Source organism: Cervus canadensis, chromosome 2, assembly GCF_019320065.1.
Source record: "Cervus canadensis isolate Bull #8, Minnesota chromosome 2, ASM1932006v1, whole genome shotgun sequence".
NCBI lineage: Eukaryota > Metazoa > Chordata > Mammalia > Artiodactyla > Cervidae > Cervus > Cervus canadensis.
This window is the reverse complement of record NC_057387.1, coordinates 84829087-84847278: the sequence shown is the minus strand read 5'-3', so window position 1 is coordinate 84847278 and position 18192 is coordinate 84829087. Positions and strand designations below refer to the sequence as shown.

Below are 18192 nucleotides of genomic sequence, written 5' to 3'. Positions count from 1 at the left end.
GAAAACACTACAGGGGGCCTGACCTCCAATCTCTTCCCCTCTAGTATTGAGAGATGAACTGAAAAATCAATAGATGTTAGTGTTACACATCCTGTCAAAAAAGTATACTCAGGGTACAGTAGTAATATTAAAAAGGAAATTTTCAGTGGCTTGAATGGTGAGAAAGGTGGAGATGAGAGGGGCTTCGTGGAGCAGATGACTCTGTTAGTTGATAGAATTTGTGCTGATTATTCCCAGTTCTGCTCCCAGAACAATATAAAACAGTTTCACTCTTCTGTATAACAGCTGCTCACCTTATCAAATGTAAAATTCTAAAAGGATGCATGGGGTAAGGCTAGCTGTTTCAGTTGCTTTAGAGAGAATTTTGTATAATTAGGCTAGACTTTGGGGAAAACAAAATGGACCACTGAGTGATAATTTTGTAGAATCCTTTAATCCAAGAAATTGTATGAGCTATAAATTATGGTTCATTTCCATTAGTTCATGGATGGCAGTTCAGCAAAATTGGAAATTTAAAATAAGTTAAAACATTTTGCATATTATTCTGTTTTAATTCCACACATAAGGAGTGCCATATAATATTTCTCCTCTGCCTGACTGACTTCACTCAGTATGACAGTCTTTAGGTTCATCCATGTTGCTGCAAATGACATTATTTCATTCTTTTTTAATGCACAAGTAATATTCCATTGTAGATACATACCACTTCTTTATCCATTCCTCTGTCGATGGGCATTTTATGAATGAACTTACTTACAAAAAACAGAAAGAGACTCACAGAGGAGTTTATGATTGCTGAGGGGAAGGGGGACTTAGGGAGTTTGGGATGGACATGTGCACACTGCTATATTTAAAATGGATAACTAACAAGGACCTATTGTATAGCATATGGAATTCTGGTCAATGTTATGTTGCAGCCTGGATGGGAGGGTAGTTTGGAGGAGAATGGATAAATGTGTGTGTTGACTGAGTCCCTGAGCTGTTCATGTGAAACTTTCACAACATTGTTAAACAGCTATACCCCGATACAAAATAAAAAGTTTAAAAAAATATTCTAGACAGAGTATTATTGAGACTCAGCTGTGAATGACAGGAATTTTCAAAATAAGAACAGCTTAAACAAGACAGTATTTTACTCTCTTTTAACAGTCTGAGCAGGTAGTTCCAGGCTTCAGGATGGTGGAAGGATCTGAAGAAGCTGCTGCTAGGGACATTTCTGCTGGCATGTCATTGTCCAGAGCATAGTCACATGGCCATATCTAGTTACAAGAGATACTGGAGGCAGTCTCTACTTTAGGTGGATATATATTCAGGTGTAATTTGGGAGTCATATGTCTGGGAAGGAAGACTGGAATAGATATTGGGGAATACCTCGCGATGTGACAGAATTAATTTGTTCACCACTTATATCCCAAGTGCTTGTAATTGTACTTGATACAGAGTGCTCCATAGTAGGCATTCGTTAAATAGTTGTTCCATGGATGAGTGTTCTTTATTGCTTCTGTCAAACTAGATATTGATCTGGATATTTATATACATGATATACACGATAAATTATGGCAAATTTGTTCACCCTTGGTTTTTAAAAATGTGTTGCTTTTTTTCATCTATGTTCTTTCTTCATAATTAAGGTATCCCTAAGAGTTTTCATGTAGATTTGCTACCATACAGAATCCTTTATTGCTGATGTTTCTTCTCACTAAAACTTGGAAACCTATTGAATGTCTCTTAGCATGTGTCTTTGATCAGCATAGTCCTACCATGTGAATGGTGCTCAGTAAATGTATTTAGATTGAATAAATGAATGTTGCTGTGCTCCGTTATGTCTGACTCTTTATGACCCTATGGAGTGTAGCCCACCAGGCTTCTCTATCCATGGGATTTTCCTGACAGGAATTCTGGAGTGGGTTGCCAATCCTTCTCCAGTGGATCTTCCCAACCCAGGGATCAAACCTGCATCTCCTACAGTGCAGGTGGATTCTTTACCACTGAACCACTGGGGGAAGCCCAAATGGATGTTAAATGCTAATGAATCCAAACCTTTCTTCTCAGTTATTTCCCTAGAAAAGTTTACCGATGTAATACACATAAAAGAAATTCTTGGTCTTAAGTCTGTTTATATTACAAGATTTTAAGAAATATTCTTTCAGCTTTCTGGTGGGATGTGATGATGAGAGAACTATCTATTTAATTATCACTAAGTACTAATTCACTTAAGTTATAAGGTAATAGAGGCTATTGTATTTCAGCAAAAAAAGGGGGCATTCTTAATGCATTTGAATCTTTTGACCTCAGATAACCAATTAGCTTATCATTGTGCTTAACTCTTTCAAGGGACGGTGCCGTTTCTTTCCTTTTGTTTCTTTCTTTACTGGAGTATGGTTGGTTCATGGTGGTGTGTTAGTTTCAGTGTACAGTACAGTGATTCAGTCAGCACAGTGATTTAGTTACATTAATGCATATATTCCTTTTTTCAGATTCCTTTGTCATTTAGGTTATCATGGAATATTGAGTAGATTTCCCTGTGCTACATATTAGTTCCTTGCTGGTTGTCTATCTTATATATGGTAGTATGTGTATGTTAACCCCAAGCTCCTGATTTATCCCTCCCTGCCAGGTTTCCCTTTGATAACCGTAAGTTTGTCTTAGTATCTATAGATGTTTTTCTGTTTTGTGAATAAGTTCATTTATGTCATTAAGAAATTAGGTTCCACATATAAGTGATATCATATGATATTTGTCTTTTCCTGTCTGACTTACTTCATTTAGTATGATAATATCTAGGTCCATCCATGTTGCTGCATATGGCATTATTTTGTTCTTTTTTATGGCTTAGTAATATTCTATTGTATATATGTACCACATCTTTATCCATTCCTCTGTTGATGAACACTTAGATGTCTTTCATGTCTTGGCTATTGTAAATAGTGCTGCAGCAAACATTGGGGTGCATGTATCTTTTCTAATTTTGTTTCCTGCAGATATATAGAGTGGGAATTGCTGTGTTGTATGGTAGTTCCATTTTTAGTTTTATAAGGAACCTCCATACTGTTCTCCATAGTTGTACCAATTTACATTCCCACCAACAGTGTAAGAGGGTTCCCCTTTCTCCACACCCTTTCCAGTGTTTGTTATTTGTAGACATTTTGATGATGATGACTGTTCTGACCAGTGTGAGGTGATACCTCATTGTAGTTTTCATACACATTTCTCTGATAATTAGTGATGTTGAGTACCTTTTCATGTGCTTTTTGTCCATCTCTATGTCTTATTTGGGGAAATGTCTATTTAGATCTTCTGCCCATTAAAAAAAAATTTTTTTTCATATTAAGCTGCATGAGCTGTTTATATTTTGTAGATTAATCCCATGTCGGTCACATCATTTGCAAATATTTCCTCCCATTGTCTTTTGTTGGTGGTTTCCTTTGCTGTGCAGAAGCAGTTAAATTTAATCGGTCCCATTTACTTATTTTTGCTTTTATTTTAGTTTCTCGACAAGGTGGATCAAAGAAGATTTTGTTATGATTTATGTCAAAGAATGTTCTGCCTATGTTTTCCTGTAAGAGTTTTATAGTGCTCAGTCTTACATTTAGGTATTTGACCCATTTTGAGGTTTTTTTGTCAATGATATAAGCACATTTTCTGCTTTCATTCTCTTGCTTGAAGCTGTCCAGTTTTCCCAGCACCACTTATTGAAGAGATTGTCTTTTCTCCATTGTATTCTTTTGCCTCTTTGACATAGATTAATTGACTGTAGGTGCATGGGCATATTTTTGGGTTTTCTGTGCTGTTCTTTTTATCTGTATTTCTGGGTTTTTTGCTGCCAGTATCATACTGTTTTGACTCCTGTAGCCTTGTAGTATAGTCTGAAGTCAGGGAGCCTGATTGCTCCAGCTCCATTTTCCTTTCTGAAGATTGCTTTGGCTGTTCAAGACCTTTTGTGTTTCTATAAAAATTTAAAATTTTCTGCTATTTCTGTGAAAAATGCCATTATGCCATTGGTAATTTGATAGAGATTGCATTGAATCTCTAGGTTGCCTTGGGCAGTGTAGTCATTTTGACAATATTGATATTTCCAATCCTAGCACATAGTATATCTTTGCATCGGTTTACATCATCCTCGATTTATTTCATCTGTATCTTATGGTTTACATACTACAAGTCTTTTGTCTCCTTAGGTAGATTTATTATTAGATATTTTATTCTTTTTGATGCAGTGATAAATTGTATTGTTTCCTTAATTTCTCTTTTTAATCTTTTGTTGTTACTGTATAGGAATGCAACAGATTTCTGTGTATTAGTTTTGTATCCTGCAACTTTATGAATTCTAGTAGTTTTCTGGTAGCATCTTTAGGATTTTTTATGTATTGTATCATATCATCTGCATACAGTGACAGTTTTACTTCTTTTCCAATTTGGATTCCTTTTATTTCTTTTTCTTCTTTGATTGTTGTGGCCAGGACTTCCAAAACTATTGAATAAAAGTGGCAACAGTGGACATACTTGTCTTGTTCCTCATCTTAGAGGAAATGCCTTCAGATTTTCATCATTGAGAATGATGTTAGCTCTGGGTTTGTCATATATGGCCTTTATTATGTTGAGGTAAGTTTGCTCTGTGCTCACTTTCTGGAGAATTTTTTTCATTTCTTGAATTTTACTGAAAGCTTTTTCTGCATCTGTTAAGATGATCATACAGTTTTTATTCTTCAGTTTGTTAATGTTGTATATCACACTGATTGATTTTCATATATTGAAGAATCTTGCATTCCTGGGATAAATCCCCCTTGATCATGTTGTTTGATCCTTTTAATGTATTGCTGGATTTGATTTGCTAGTATTTTGTTCAGGATTTTTGAATCTCTGTTCATCAGTGATAGCCTTCAATTTTTTTCTTTATTTTGGTGGCATCTTTGTCTGGTTTTGATATCTGGGTGTTGGTGGCCTCATAGAATGAGATTGGGAGTGATCCTTCCCTTGAAATTTTTTGGAAGAGTTTCTGAAAGATAGGTGTTAACTCTTCTCTAAATGTTTGGTGGAATTACCCTGTGAAGTCATCTGGTCCTGGACATTTATTTGCTGGAAGATTTTTTTTTTAACTTTTTATTTTATTTTGGAGTATAGCTAATTAACAATGCTGTGACAGTTTCAGGTGGGTGACAAAGGGTCTCAGCTACACACACACACACACACACACACACACACACACCACACACACACACACACACACACACACACACACACACACAACACACACACACAACACACACACCTACACACACACACACACACACACACACACACACACGTATCCATTCTCCCCCATACTTCTCTCCCATCCAGGTTGCCACATAACATCGAGCAGAGTTCCTTGTGCCAAATAGGAGGTCCTTGTTGGTTATCCATTTTAAATATAGCAGTATGTACAGTGCTATTTCTTCCTCTCTTAACTATTCCATCCTCCCATCTTCCCCCAGCAACCATAAGTTCATTCTCTAAGTCTGTGAGTCTGTTTCTGTTTTGTAAATAAGTTCATTTGTATCCTGTCTTTTCAGATTCTATGTAAAAAGGATGCAATACAATGTTTCTGTTTCTCTGCCTGACTGACTTCACTCAAGGTGACAGTCTTCTAGGTCCATCCATGTTGCTGCAAATGGCATTATTTCATTCTTTTTAAAGGCTGAGTAATATTGCATTGTATATATGTACCATCTCTGTCAATGGACGTTAGGTTGCTTCCAGGTCTTGCTTCATAACAGTGCTGCATTGATCATTGGGGTGCATGCATCCTTTTGGACCATGTTTTTCTCCAGATACATACCCAGGAGTGGGATTGCAGGGTCATGTGCTTGCTACGTCGCTTCAGTCATGCCTGACTTTTTGGAACCATATGGACTGTAGCCCACCAGGCTCCTCTGTCCATGGGATTCTCCAGGCAAGAATACTGGAATGGGTTGCCATGCCCTCCTCCAGGGGATCTTTCCAACCCGGGGATTGAACCTGCGTCTCTTTAAGTCTCATGCATTGGCAGCCAGGTTCTTTACCACTAGCCCCACCTGGGAAGCTCTTGCAGGGTCATATGGTAGCTCTAGTTTTAGTTTTTTAAGAAGCCTCCATACTGTTCTCCATAGTGGCTGTACCAATTTATATTTCCACCAACAGTGTAAGAGGGTTTCTTTCTTTCCACTCTCTTTCTGCTGATTTTTAATCAGTTTCAATTTCATTACTTGTAATTGGTCTGTTCACATTTTCTGTTTCTTCCTGGTTCAGCCTAGTTCAGTCTTGGGAGTTCATACCTTTCTAAGAATTTGTCCATTTCTTCTAGGTTGTCCATTTTACTGGCATATAATTAGTTGTTTGTAGTAGTCTCCCTAAATGACTTTTTCTTTTCATTTCTGTAGTATCCATTGTAACATCTCCTTTTTCATTTCTAATTTTATTGATTTGAGCCCTCTCTCTTTTTCTTGACGAGTCTGGCTAAAGGTTTGTCAATTTTGTTTATCTTTTTAAAACACCAGCTTTTAGTTTCATTGATCCTTTCTTTTTTGTTTTCTTCTTCTCTGTTTCATTTATTTCTACTCTGATATTTAAGGCTTCTTTCCTTCTGCTAACTTTGGGTTTTGTTTGTTCTTCTTTCTCTAGTTGCTATAGGTATAAAATTAGGATGTTTATTTGAAATTTTTCTTGTTTCCTGAGGTAAGATTGTATTGTTACAAACCTCCTTCTCAGAATTGCTTTTGCTGCATCCCATAGGTTTTGTATCATGGTGTTTTTGTTGTCACCTGTCTTTAGGTTTTTTTTTTCTTTGATATCTGCTATGATTGATTGGTTGTTTAGTAATATTGTTTAGCCTCCATATGAACATGTCTTTTTTTTTATTTACAGTTTTTTTTCCCCTGTAGTTGATTTCTGATCTCATAGTGCTGTGGTCAGAAAAGATGCTTGATATGATTTTAATTTTCTTAAATTTCCTGAGGCTTAATTTGTAGCCCAAGATGTGATTTATCCTGGACAGCGTTCCATCTGCACTTGAGGGGAAAGTGTATTCTGTTGCTTTTGCATAGAGTGTCCCATAATTATCAATTAAGTTCATCTGGTCTAATGTGTCATTTAAGGCCTTTGTTTTCTAATTGATTTTTCTGTTTTGATGATCTGTCCATTGATGAAAGTGAGGTGTTAAAGCCCCCTATTATTATTGTGTTACTGGCAATTTCTCCTTTAATGGCTGTTAGCATTTACCTTATACATTGAGGTAGTCTTATGGGGGGTGCATATAGATTTATAAATGTTACATCTTCTTGGATTGATCCTTTGATCATTATGGATCCTTGTCCTTCCTTGTCTTTTGCAACAGTATTTATTTTAAAGTCTGTTTTGTCTGATAAGAGTATTGCTACTCTCTTTCTTTTGATTTTTCTTTACATGGAATATCTTTTTCCATTCTCTCACTTTCAGTTTGTATGTCCCTAGTTCTGAAGTGGATCTCTTGTAGACAGCATATATTTGGGTCTTGTTTTTATATCCATTCTACTAGTCTGTGTTTTTTGTTTGAAGCATTTATTCCAATTACATTTAAGGCAATTATTGATAATGTATGTTCTTACCACCATTTTGTTAAGTGATTTAGCTTTTATTTTTGGAAGTGAAAGTGTTAGTCACTCAGTTGTGTCCAATTCTTTGTGGCCGTATGGACTGTGGCCTGATAGGCTCTTCTGTCCATGAAATTCCCCAGGCAAGAATACTGGAGTATGTTGCCATTCCCTTCTCCAGGGATCTTCCCAACCCAGGGATTGAACCCAGCTCTCCTGCATTGCAGACAGATTCTATACCATCTGGGCCACCAGAGGTCTTTTTTATTCCCTTCATTTTTTGTTGTCTTTCCTTGTGATTTGATATCTGTCTTTAGTGTTGTGTTTGCTTTTTCTTTTTTGTGTGTGTATCTATTATAGATTTCTTGTTTGTGATTCCCAAGAGGTTTTAGTATAGCAGTCTGTATATGTACAAGATTGTTTTAAATTGATGGTCTGTTCATTTCCAATACATTTTCGATATCCTGCATTTGTACTCTTCTCACAGCCCCTGGTTTTTATGTCAGATTTATGTGGGTAGTTTCCTTCCTTTGTTTTGTGTTTGCTTTACCAGTGATCTCTCTCATTTGCATTGTTCTTGTTTCTAGTTGTCGCATTTTATTTTTTACCCAGAAAAGTACCTTTAGGATTTATTGTAGTGCTGGTTTTGATGGTGCTGAAGTCTCTCTTTAACTTTTGCTTGTCTGTAAAATCTGTTGATTTCTCTGTCAAATCTGAACAATAGCCTTGAAGGGCAGAGTATTTTTGGTTTTAGGTTTTTCCCCATCTGCACTTTGAATATATTGTAGTACTCTCTTCAGCCTGCAGAGTTTCTGCTGAAAAATCAGCTTATAACTTTATGGGGATTCTCTCGTATGTTATTTGTTGCTTTTCCCTTATTATTTTTAATATTTTTTCTTTGTCTTTAATTCTTGTCAGTTTGATTAATATGTGTCTCAGCAGGTTCCTCCTTGAGTTTATCTTATAGGGGACTCTTTGTGCTTCCTGGATTTAAGTGAGTGTTTCTTTTCTGAGGTTAGGGAAGGTTTTGTCTGTAATAGCTTCAGATATTTTCTCAGGCCCTTTCTCTCTCTCTTCTCCTTCTGGGACCCCTGAGGGCCCAGGATGGTAGTGATGGCTTGTGCCTGTCCCTGGAGCTTCTGTAGGTGGTGGTGGTGGTGTGTGTGTGGTGGGGGGAGAAAATATGCACACCATTCTTATTTATTCATTCATTCGTTTGTTGATGGACACTTAGGTAGTTTTCATATCTTTGCTTTTGTGAATAATGCTGTGATGAACATGGTAGTGTAGATACTTCTTTGATATCCTATTTTTATTTCCTTCTAATACCTACAAGGGGGTTGCAGAATCATATTGTAGTTCTATTTTTTAGCTTTTCAGGAACCTCTGTACTGTTTTACACAGTGGTTACACCAATGTACATTTCTGCCAACAGTGCACAAGGGTTCCCTTCTCTCCACATCTTCACCAACATTGTTGTCTCTTCAGTTTTAATGACAGTTATTCTGACAAGTGTGAGGTGATAGCTCATTGTAGGTTTGATTTGCATTTAATTGATAATTAGTCATGATTTACCTGATGATTACCTGAAGATTTTCTGTATTTGGCCATTTGTATACCTTGTTTCGCAAAAAGTTTATTTAGCTTCTTGATTCATTTTTCAAATTAGATTGGTTTCTTTGCTATTAAATTGTTAGATAATTTACATAATTTGGATATTAACCCCTTATCAGATGTGTAATTTGCAAATATTTTCTTTCATTCGGTAGGTTGTCTTTTCATTTTGTTGATGGTTTCTTTTGCCATGAAGAAGCTTTTTAGTTTGATTTAATCCTACTCATATATATTTGCTTTTGTTGCCTTTGCTTTTGTTATCAAGTTCAAAAAATTATTGCTAAGGTCAATATCAAGGAGATTACCTCTTATGTTTTTCTCTGGAAGTTTTATGGTTTTTGTTTTAAATTTAAGTCTTTAATCCAGTTTGAGTTGATTTTTGTATAATATATGAGATAGGGTCTATTTTCATTCTTTTGTATGTGGCTATCCAATATTCCTACTGCCATTTATGAAGAGATCATCCCTTCCCCATTGTATGTTTTTGAGTCATTTGTCATAAATTAACTGACCTTCATTATGCATGAGTTAATTTGGGGCTGTCTATTCTATTCCCTTGATCTCTGTGTCTGGTTTTATGCCAAGACTATGCTCTTTTAGTTATTACACCTTTGTAAGATAGTTTGAAATAAAGAAGTGTGATACATCTAGTATGTGCAAAATACTGTGCTAGACACTTCCTAGCAGATTCAGATGAATACTGACTGTCTTATTTGAGGAGGGTTAGAGCTGGTAGCTCTTACCATATGATTTTTCAAGAACACAAATATATATAACAACCTAAAAATGGTGAAGGAACATGAACTTTGTCAGTATACTGTGAAGGTTTGAAAGAAATAGAGATTCCATCAAATGTGGGAAAACAGGAAACCTTTATAGAAAAGGTGAAAAAGGGCTGCATGTGAATTTTCTGATGAAATGGTATTGAAACTGGTTATGAGTTTTACTTTATTATAGCAATTATTTATTCTTTCATAATACAGTGATTGAATTAACCGGAGAAGAGGAAGAGAGGAACAAAACATAGTAATTCTATTCTATCCAAAAGATGTTTCAAATTCATACCTATAGTTTTAGGTATGAAAATGGAATTCAGTAATCCTTTCCACAGATACTTAATTAACATCTCTGTGCTGGGTGCTGAGGATACAGAGAAGACTAAGATACAGTTGCTGTCCTTCAGGAGCACATACTCCAGTAGAATAGACAGACATGAAAAGAGGTTATTTTCTGTTCTATGCAATAAGTGATATCAAAGTGGTAAATATGAGGAAAAAAATTTGGGGTTACAGTGGAAGGAAACATGAATAAATGATTACATTGCTATGATGGCAAAGTTATTTTCCTTTTTCTTTTCTCTAGTTGGAGAGCATCAATTGACAGGCCATAAAGTGGCAGTTAAAATTTTAAATAGACAGAAGATTCGCAGTTTAGATGTTGTTGGAAAAATAAAACGAGAAATTCAAAATCTGAAACTCTTTCGTCATCCTCATATTATCAAACTGTAAGTATTTCTGCACCTGATTACATAAGAGAAACTGTTTCAAAATATCATATTTGAATTTATAAATAATTACTTATTTTTAGTTAAACATTTATAAATATACAATTTTTCATATTTATATTTAACAAATGTAATTCATTTAACCTCATTATCCTTTTTTGCATGCTTCTGGTCTAGAATTAAAAGTCTAATTGTAAATTGACTCTTATCTTTAGGATTCATGTTGAAGGTAATTTGGGACTTTGCTATTTCTAGATTTATTTTATAATTGTTTTCTAGTCACTTTTAATGAACAGGGTATTTTCTTTTTGGAAAGGGTAGAAAGTAACTGTTAAAGATTATCTGCCATAATATTATTTGCAAAACTGCCATCATTACTTTAATTACTGTAAAGTCCTTAGGAAGGCAAATTAATTTTTTTTGATAAAGCAAGTTACAAACTTAGAAGATAAATAAATTGTTTAATAAATAAGTAATTAATTTGAAAGATAATTAATTTAACATCATCTAGACCCATAGAAAATTTAGACATTAAGTATGCAGCATTATTCTTTTACATCATTTGAAGTTGTGTTTAAAGTGGCCTAAGTAGCTCAGTTGGGAGAGCATTAGACTGAAGTTGTGTTTAATATTAATTGTGAAAATGTAATATGCTAAAACACTGAAGACTATTTTATTTTTTATCTTAAAGCTTGGACAGGGTTTAATAAAGTAAATATTAATCTTATTGAGTACCTGATAATGGCTAGAAACTGTATTGAGCATTTTACATATATAATTTCACTTCATCCTCTCGATCAGTGTATAAGGGATATTATTATCTTCATTATACAGATAAGAAAATCACATGTTTAAAGAGTATCTGCAACTTGACCAAGGTCAAATAGCTAGTAAGTTGCAGAGCTAGTCGTTAACTTCATATCTGATTTCAAATGCCATGCTATTAATCTCTATTCCAGGACTGAAAAAACGGAGAAGAAAAGCCGTATTAATGTCTTTGAGACTTTGCTAGTTCGTTATAGTCAGAGGTTATATTTAGTCTCAACTTTTTTAGTTAGCTGTCTTTAGGTATCAGCATTGATGAGGAACAATCTGATAACCCTGTAGAGGTACTTTGTTTACCTGTAACAAGGTTGCATAACAGCTGTGGTAGACAGTAGTGCCCCCCAAACACTCCCCCTCCAAAAGAAAAGATGTCCTAATCTCCAGTGAGTATATTACATGGCAAAGGAGAATTAAGGTTATGAATGGATTTAATGTTGCTAATCAGCCGACAAAATAGAAAGATTTTCCTTGGTTATCTGGGTGGTTCCAGGGTAATTCAGTGGTTCTTAAAAGTGGACAAGGGAGTCATATGCCAGAGAAAAAGATCTGAGATGGAAGCAAGGTCAGAGAGAAGGGATATGAAAAGGATTCAACTGGCTGTACCTGGCTTTGAAGGTGGAGGAAGGGGGCCATGAGCCAAGGAATGCAGGTGATCTCTAAATACAAAGAAATAGATTTCCCCTAGAGCCCCCAGAAGGCAATGAAGCCCTGCTGTGCCTTGATTTTAGCCCAGAGAGGCATGTATCAGACTTTTCCCTTTAAAACTGTGACATAATACAGAATACATTTGTGTTGTTTTAAGCACACTAAGTTCTTAGTATGGCAGCAATAGAAAACCAATAGAGTAGCATTCTTGAAATCTTCAAGTGAATGGCTGATCCAGTTATTGCTAGGATTTAGGACACGCATTTAGTCTTCTCTATAACTAGATGTATTTATTGCTAGGGAACCAGTGCAAATTGGTATCTTAAATGAGGGGGCCCCCTCAGTGTATCTTACTAACAGCATGAATATGCCACTAACTGTTCAGAGGAGGCTTTTACGGGGGTTTGGTGTGCCATTGGATGAACTGTGATGATTCAGTTCTCTCATCACTATGATGAAGACTTCGTTCTAACAATAAGCTTCAGTGTCGTTTGATCTTCATTTGAAGTTCACTTGATCATAAGCATAAATAAGAAATGAGGTCCCTGAAACTGCATGGCTGTACTTGATTTTAAGGTTATATTATCTGGGACCTGTGGTCTAGATGATCCAAAATTTGTATATACAGGTTTTTAAAGATATCACAGGTGCATGAGACAAGTGCTCAGGCCTGGTGCACTGGAAAGACTCAAGAGGGATTGGCTAGAGAGGGTGGTGGGAGGGGGGATCGGGATGGGGAATACATGTAAATCCATGGCTGATTTATGTCAATGTATGACAAAACCCACTACAGTATTGTAAAGTAATTAGCCTCCAACTAATAAAAATAAATGAAAAAAAAATAAAAAAAATAAAGGTATCACAGGAATTAAAATGTCACCTATGACTCACTCATCTATTCTTTGTTTCCTTAACTTTAAAATGGGGATACCTCATGGTGCTGTTTGAGAATTATTGTGTTCTTATTGTTATAATGCCTGCTGGTTGAAGTGCATTGACCCAGAGCAGGGTCAGTGATTTCACTCCTCTCATGATTCCAAATGATTTTCAGTTAACTGAACCAGTTCATGTCTGACTTCAACTCCATGTTAATAATTATTTTATTCAAGTTAATGAATAACTGAGTGGATGAATTTAGCTTCTGAGATAAATCTCTTTGCTCTTCCTTACTGACTGGTCACTTCCTATAAGAGGGGAAAGCTGCTAAGTCAGGCTGAAACTGTCACATGCCAAGGTGAGAGTGGAGAAGGGAGAGATCTCTGTGTTCTTGCTGTTTCTTGACCTCATCACTTATATAATGCAAACCCTGAAAGGTGCCAAGGAAACTTTGTTCCTTTAGAGCATGAGTTCTAGTAGCTATTCTGTTCCTATAAATAAATCATTTTGTCAGTAAGCAGTTGCAGTTGTCAAAAGGACTTAAAAGCTTATTTTTGATGTTATAGCTACTAGTGTTTTCTTGCTTCCATTTCTATAACTGTTTATAGCTGTCTGACCTTGGTTTGACTACTTACCCCATTCTGTTTCAGAATTATTTCATTATGGTCTGTTTTGTGAAGGAGTACTAGAATGTTCTCAGGATTGGTCAGAAGGTAACTGACAGAGGTGAATTTAATGTTGAAAGTTTCTGGCTACCAGCCTAAGCTTAGTCCATTTAACCACATTGCCTCTTTAATTGTGGATTTGATTTTTTGTTTTAAAAAGGCAATCATGTATTCTTGCTTCAGAATAAACTTGCTGACACAGCCTTCTAACAGTGTTAGTGATTTAAACAGGGAGAGAGACCTGATCCTTTTAGTGGTTTTGTTTGTTTTCTGCAATCTTGGACTATGCAAGTGAGCCAAGAATAGTTTCCTTGCTAGAGAATGGGCTTCTAGAATAAGCAAGAAAGTTTGAAAACTGAATACTGAAAATGAAGTTTGTATGTTGCACAATTTCTCTATTAACTCAAATTGAAAAAACCCACGGGGAGAAAATTAAAAGGAATAAACAGGATTGAAAGGAAACTCCAAACTTCCCATGAACTAGAATTTGTTGAATTGGTTTTTGTCCTGGTTTTTCATTTCCCCATGGTTCTTAGGGAAATTTCACTTTAACTGGTCAAAGAATCAATAGTTTCTAATTTGGCAAAGCAGGTTTTTGTCTGCCAGCTTTTAAATATCTTTATCTTATCCACCCCATGGACAACTTTTAACATTTTTCATGAGCACCACCTGAAAATGTTGTAGTCCCTAGGTTTCTATGGCACCATGGTTTTCTGATTTTCTTTTTACATTCTTGCCTTTTCTTTAAACTTTCTTTTATGGGCCCTTCATTATCTGCCTGGCCATTAGATACTGATATACTTCAGCATTCTGAGCTACTGTAATCTTAGTGAATCCTTTTTGGGTGACCTCATCTGCTACCATTGTGTGATTTGTCATCTCTATCCTAAAAGTTTACAAATCTATGTTTCTGCTGAATTCTGAACATATTCATTGAATTATTTATTGAGTGTTTCCATTCTGAAATCAAAGAGCCATTTGAAACTAAATTGAATTTTTTCATATATATGTATATGAAAAATTCATATTAGTTTATTGAGTTCAGCTTAGTTTATATATGTATATAATTCAGCTTAGTTTATATATATGTTTGTGTGCATGAATGAAATAAATTTGCGTGCATGAATATTAGTTTATATATATTTGTGTGCATGAATGAAAATACGAATCACACAATTTCCAAAGCCTAAAACTTGAGCATCATATTTAATTCCTCTTCCCTTACGCCTTACATACAATTGATCATTAAGTTCTACTACTTTTTTTCAAGTGTCTCTTAAATCTGCCCATTTCTCTCTGCCCTTATTGTTACCATTTTCTTACTTGTTGTATTTCAAGTGTTGCTTCTGCTTAGAAAACTTTATCTATATCTCCCTTCCTCTAGGCTTCCAATTTCAACTTGTCCTTTAAATACCAGCTTTTAAATACAGTTAACTCTGGAAAAACTACTTTGCCCTAGCCGTAACACACTGGGTCAAGTTTCATCCTCTCTGTTCCTAGAGCACCCAGAATTTCAGCTTTTCCAAAGCCCTGGACATTACATTGTTTGTTTGTTTTTTTGTTTTTTTTTTCATTTATTTTTATTAGTTGGAGGCTAATTACTTCACAACTTTGCAGTGGGTTTTGTCATACATTGACATGAATCAGCCATGGAGTTACACGTATTCCCCATCCCGATCCCCCCTCCCACCTCCCTCTCCACCCGATTCCTCTGGGTCTTCCCAGTGCACCAGGCCCGAGCACTTGTCTCATGCATCCCACCTGGGCTGGTGATCTGTTTCACCATAGATAATATACATGCTGTTCTTTCGAAACATCCCACCCTCACCTTCTCCCACAGAGTCCAAAAGTCTGTTCTGTACTTCTGTGTCTCTTTTTCTGTTTTGCATATAGGGTTATCATTACCATCTTTCTAAATTCCATATATATGTGTTAGTATGCTGTAATGTTCTTTTTCTTTCTGGCTTACTTCACTCTGTATAATGATGAAACTGGAGCCCATTATACAGAGTGGACATTACATTGTAATTGCTCATTTTCTTTTTAGTATCTCTACAAGATTGAATTCTGTAGGTGCAAAAACAATATTTGTTTTCTTCTTTTATTCAGCCAATTTTTATCGGGTACCTAGTATCTGATAGGCACTGTTCTAAGGCTTTGGGGGTACAGTAGTAAAAGACAGGGTCTCTCTCTGTCCTTGTGACGTTTATGGCTGGCCTTATCTAGCAGTTTGCAATAGTAAGTAAACAAATTAACCAGACTATTTTAGACATTGATAAGTGCTATATCGAGAGTGAAACATGGTGCTGTCCTAGGGTGTGACAGGGAAGGAGGAGGTGCTAATTTAGTTTAGGCTGTTAGGAAAGCCTCAATGAACAGAGATAAGGCTTAAGCTAACACCTTAAGGATTATAAAGATCTAGCCATTTGAAAATCTGGGGATAGTATTTGTAAAGCAACCTCAGGGAGGTGAAAGAAAAATTGAGTATTGTAGGAAAAAGAAGATAGCTCTAATGTTAAGAATGGAGTGAGTGATGGAAAGAGAGGTAGTTCATGAGGTCAGAGAGTAGACATGGACCACGTATCATAGGATCTTAAAGACTTTGCTTAGAGGTTTGGATTTTGTTCAAGAAGTTGAGGGAGTGAGAAAGTTGGAGGAGTGACATGGCTGTAGTGTAGAATGGGTACAGAGGCAGAAGTAGAAGCAGAGAGACCAGTTAGGAAGCTGTTCCTATGGTCTAGCTGGGAGATTAATGATGGCTTTAGCCAAAATGATAGTATAGATTTGTGCTGTCCAATACAGTAGACACTAGCCATATGTGGAATAAATTTTAATTAAAAGTTTTGGTTCTCTGGTCATATTAGCCACATTTCAGGTGTTCTAATAGCCACGTGTGGCTAGTGGCTATCATATTGGACAGTATGATAAAATATTTCCATCACTGTAGAAAGTTCTGTTTGCCAGCACTGGTCTAGCTAGAGATAAACCTGCCAACTCAATGTATATTTTAGAGGTAAAACTAATAAATTACTGAGGAAAAGAAAGGGAATGAGGAATCTTCTCTTTTTGCCTAAGCAACTGGAATTTGGGGTTTTGACTTGAGCAATTAGATGATGATACCGTTTTCTGAAATAGGAAGACTAGAGGAGAACCATGTTGGGGGTACAAGTGAATGTTAGTGACCTGCCTTAGCTGTGTTACGTTGAGCATCTCATTAGTTATCTAAGCGATAGTGAAGGTTCGTGCCGTCAGCATCATCTTTATCACCTCAGCACCTAGTACAGTAGTAGGTGTTCAGAGGTTGCTCTGTGTATAAAGAAGTGACATATGAACAAGGTCCTGATGGTTCTAGAAAAACAACGAAGTGAAAGAATGAAAGTGTAAGGAACATGGTATGGTGGGAACACGTAATCTGGTTTGTCTAATGCACAGGCTTTTATATAGGGACATGGAGGAAAATAAGGCCAGAAAGTCAGCTTGTTGATACATTCATTCAGCAGATAGCACTGGGGATACATCAGCAAACCAACAGATGTCAGCAACTAAATCCTTGCTGTTATGGAGCTTATATTTGTGTGTGGGTGTGTGTGCACTTGTATGCTTGTGGCACTGAATAGACAGACACTAAATCCTATATTAGTAAAATATGATATATATTAGACAGTAAAGAGGTGAGGAAATATGCATGCAGGTATTTGGAAGGAGGAAATAACAGATGGTGAAAACTGCACATACAAAGGCTATGAGGTGGAAATTGCTACAGCTGGTATATCATGGGAGCAGAGCGGTCTGGGGGAAATGGAGTAAGAGGTGCAGTCAGAGACACAGAGGGGAGCCAGATTGGGTAAGGTTGTACCAGACCATTGTAAGAGCTTTGGTTTTTAACTCTGAGTAAAAGGGAAGCCACTGGAAAGTTTTGACCAGAGGTGTGATATTATCTGACTTATGTTGAAGCAGAGAAATCAGATTAGGGGTCACTTGCAGTGTTCTGAGTGACAGAGATGGTGGCCTGGATTAGAACATAGTGTGGAGAGTGTTGAGAAGTAAGCATATTTTATATACATTTTCAAGGTAGAGAACAGGATTTGCTGACAGATGTAGGTTGTGGGCTTCCCTGGGTAGCTCAGATGGTAAAGAATCTGCCTGCAATGCAGGAGCCTGGGTCCAATCCCTGAGTTGGGAAGATCCTCTGGAGAAGGGCATAGCAACCCATTCCAGTATTCTTGCATGGGGAATCCCTTGGACAGAAGAGCCTAGCAGGCTCCCTGGGGTCACAAAGAGTCAGACATGACTGAGCGACTAAACACAGTACAGTAGGTTGTCAGAGGAGAGAAGTCAAGGATGACTCCAAGGTTTGCTGGTGTGGACAAATAAAAAAGTGGAGCTGCCATTAGTTGAAACAGACAAGATTGTAGAAGGAACAGATTTGAAGTGGGGTTTTCAGTCTAGTTCAGTCGCTCAGTCATGTCTGACTCTT

At 36.5% G+C, this 18192-nt stretch overlaps 1 protein-coding gene across 2 annotated transcripts in view; it reads left to right on the top strand.

Annotated features, from left to right (window-relative positions):
* PRKAA2 (protein kinase AMP-activated catalytic subunit alpha 2) overlaps nucleotides 1-18192 on the top strand; it is a 68960-nt gene that overhangs the window by 21515 nt on the left and 29253 nt on the right. For both annotated transcript variants that reach the window (XM_043461180.1, XM_043461179.1), the window contains exon 2: nucleotides 10563-10704. In XM_043461180.1, coding sequence (XP_043317115.1) covers nucleotides 10563-10704 — 142 coding nt within the window. The remainder of the gene's footprint in view (nucleotides 1-10562; nucleotides 10705-18192) is intronic.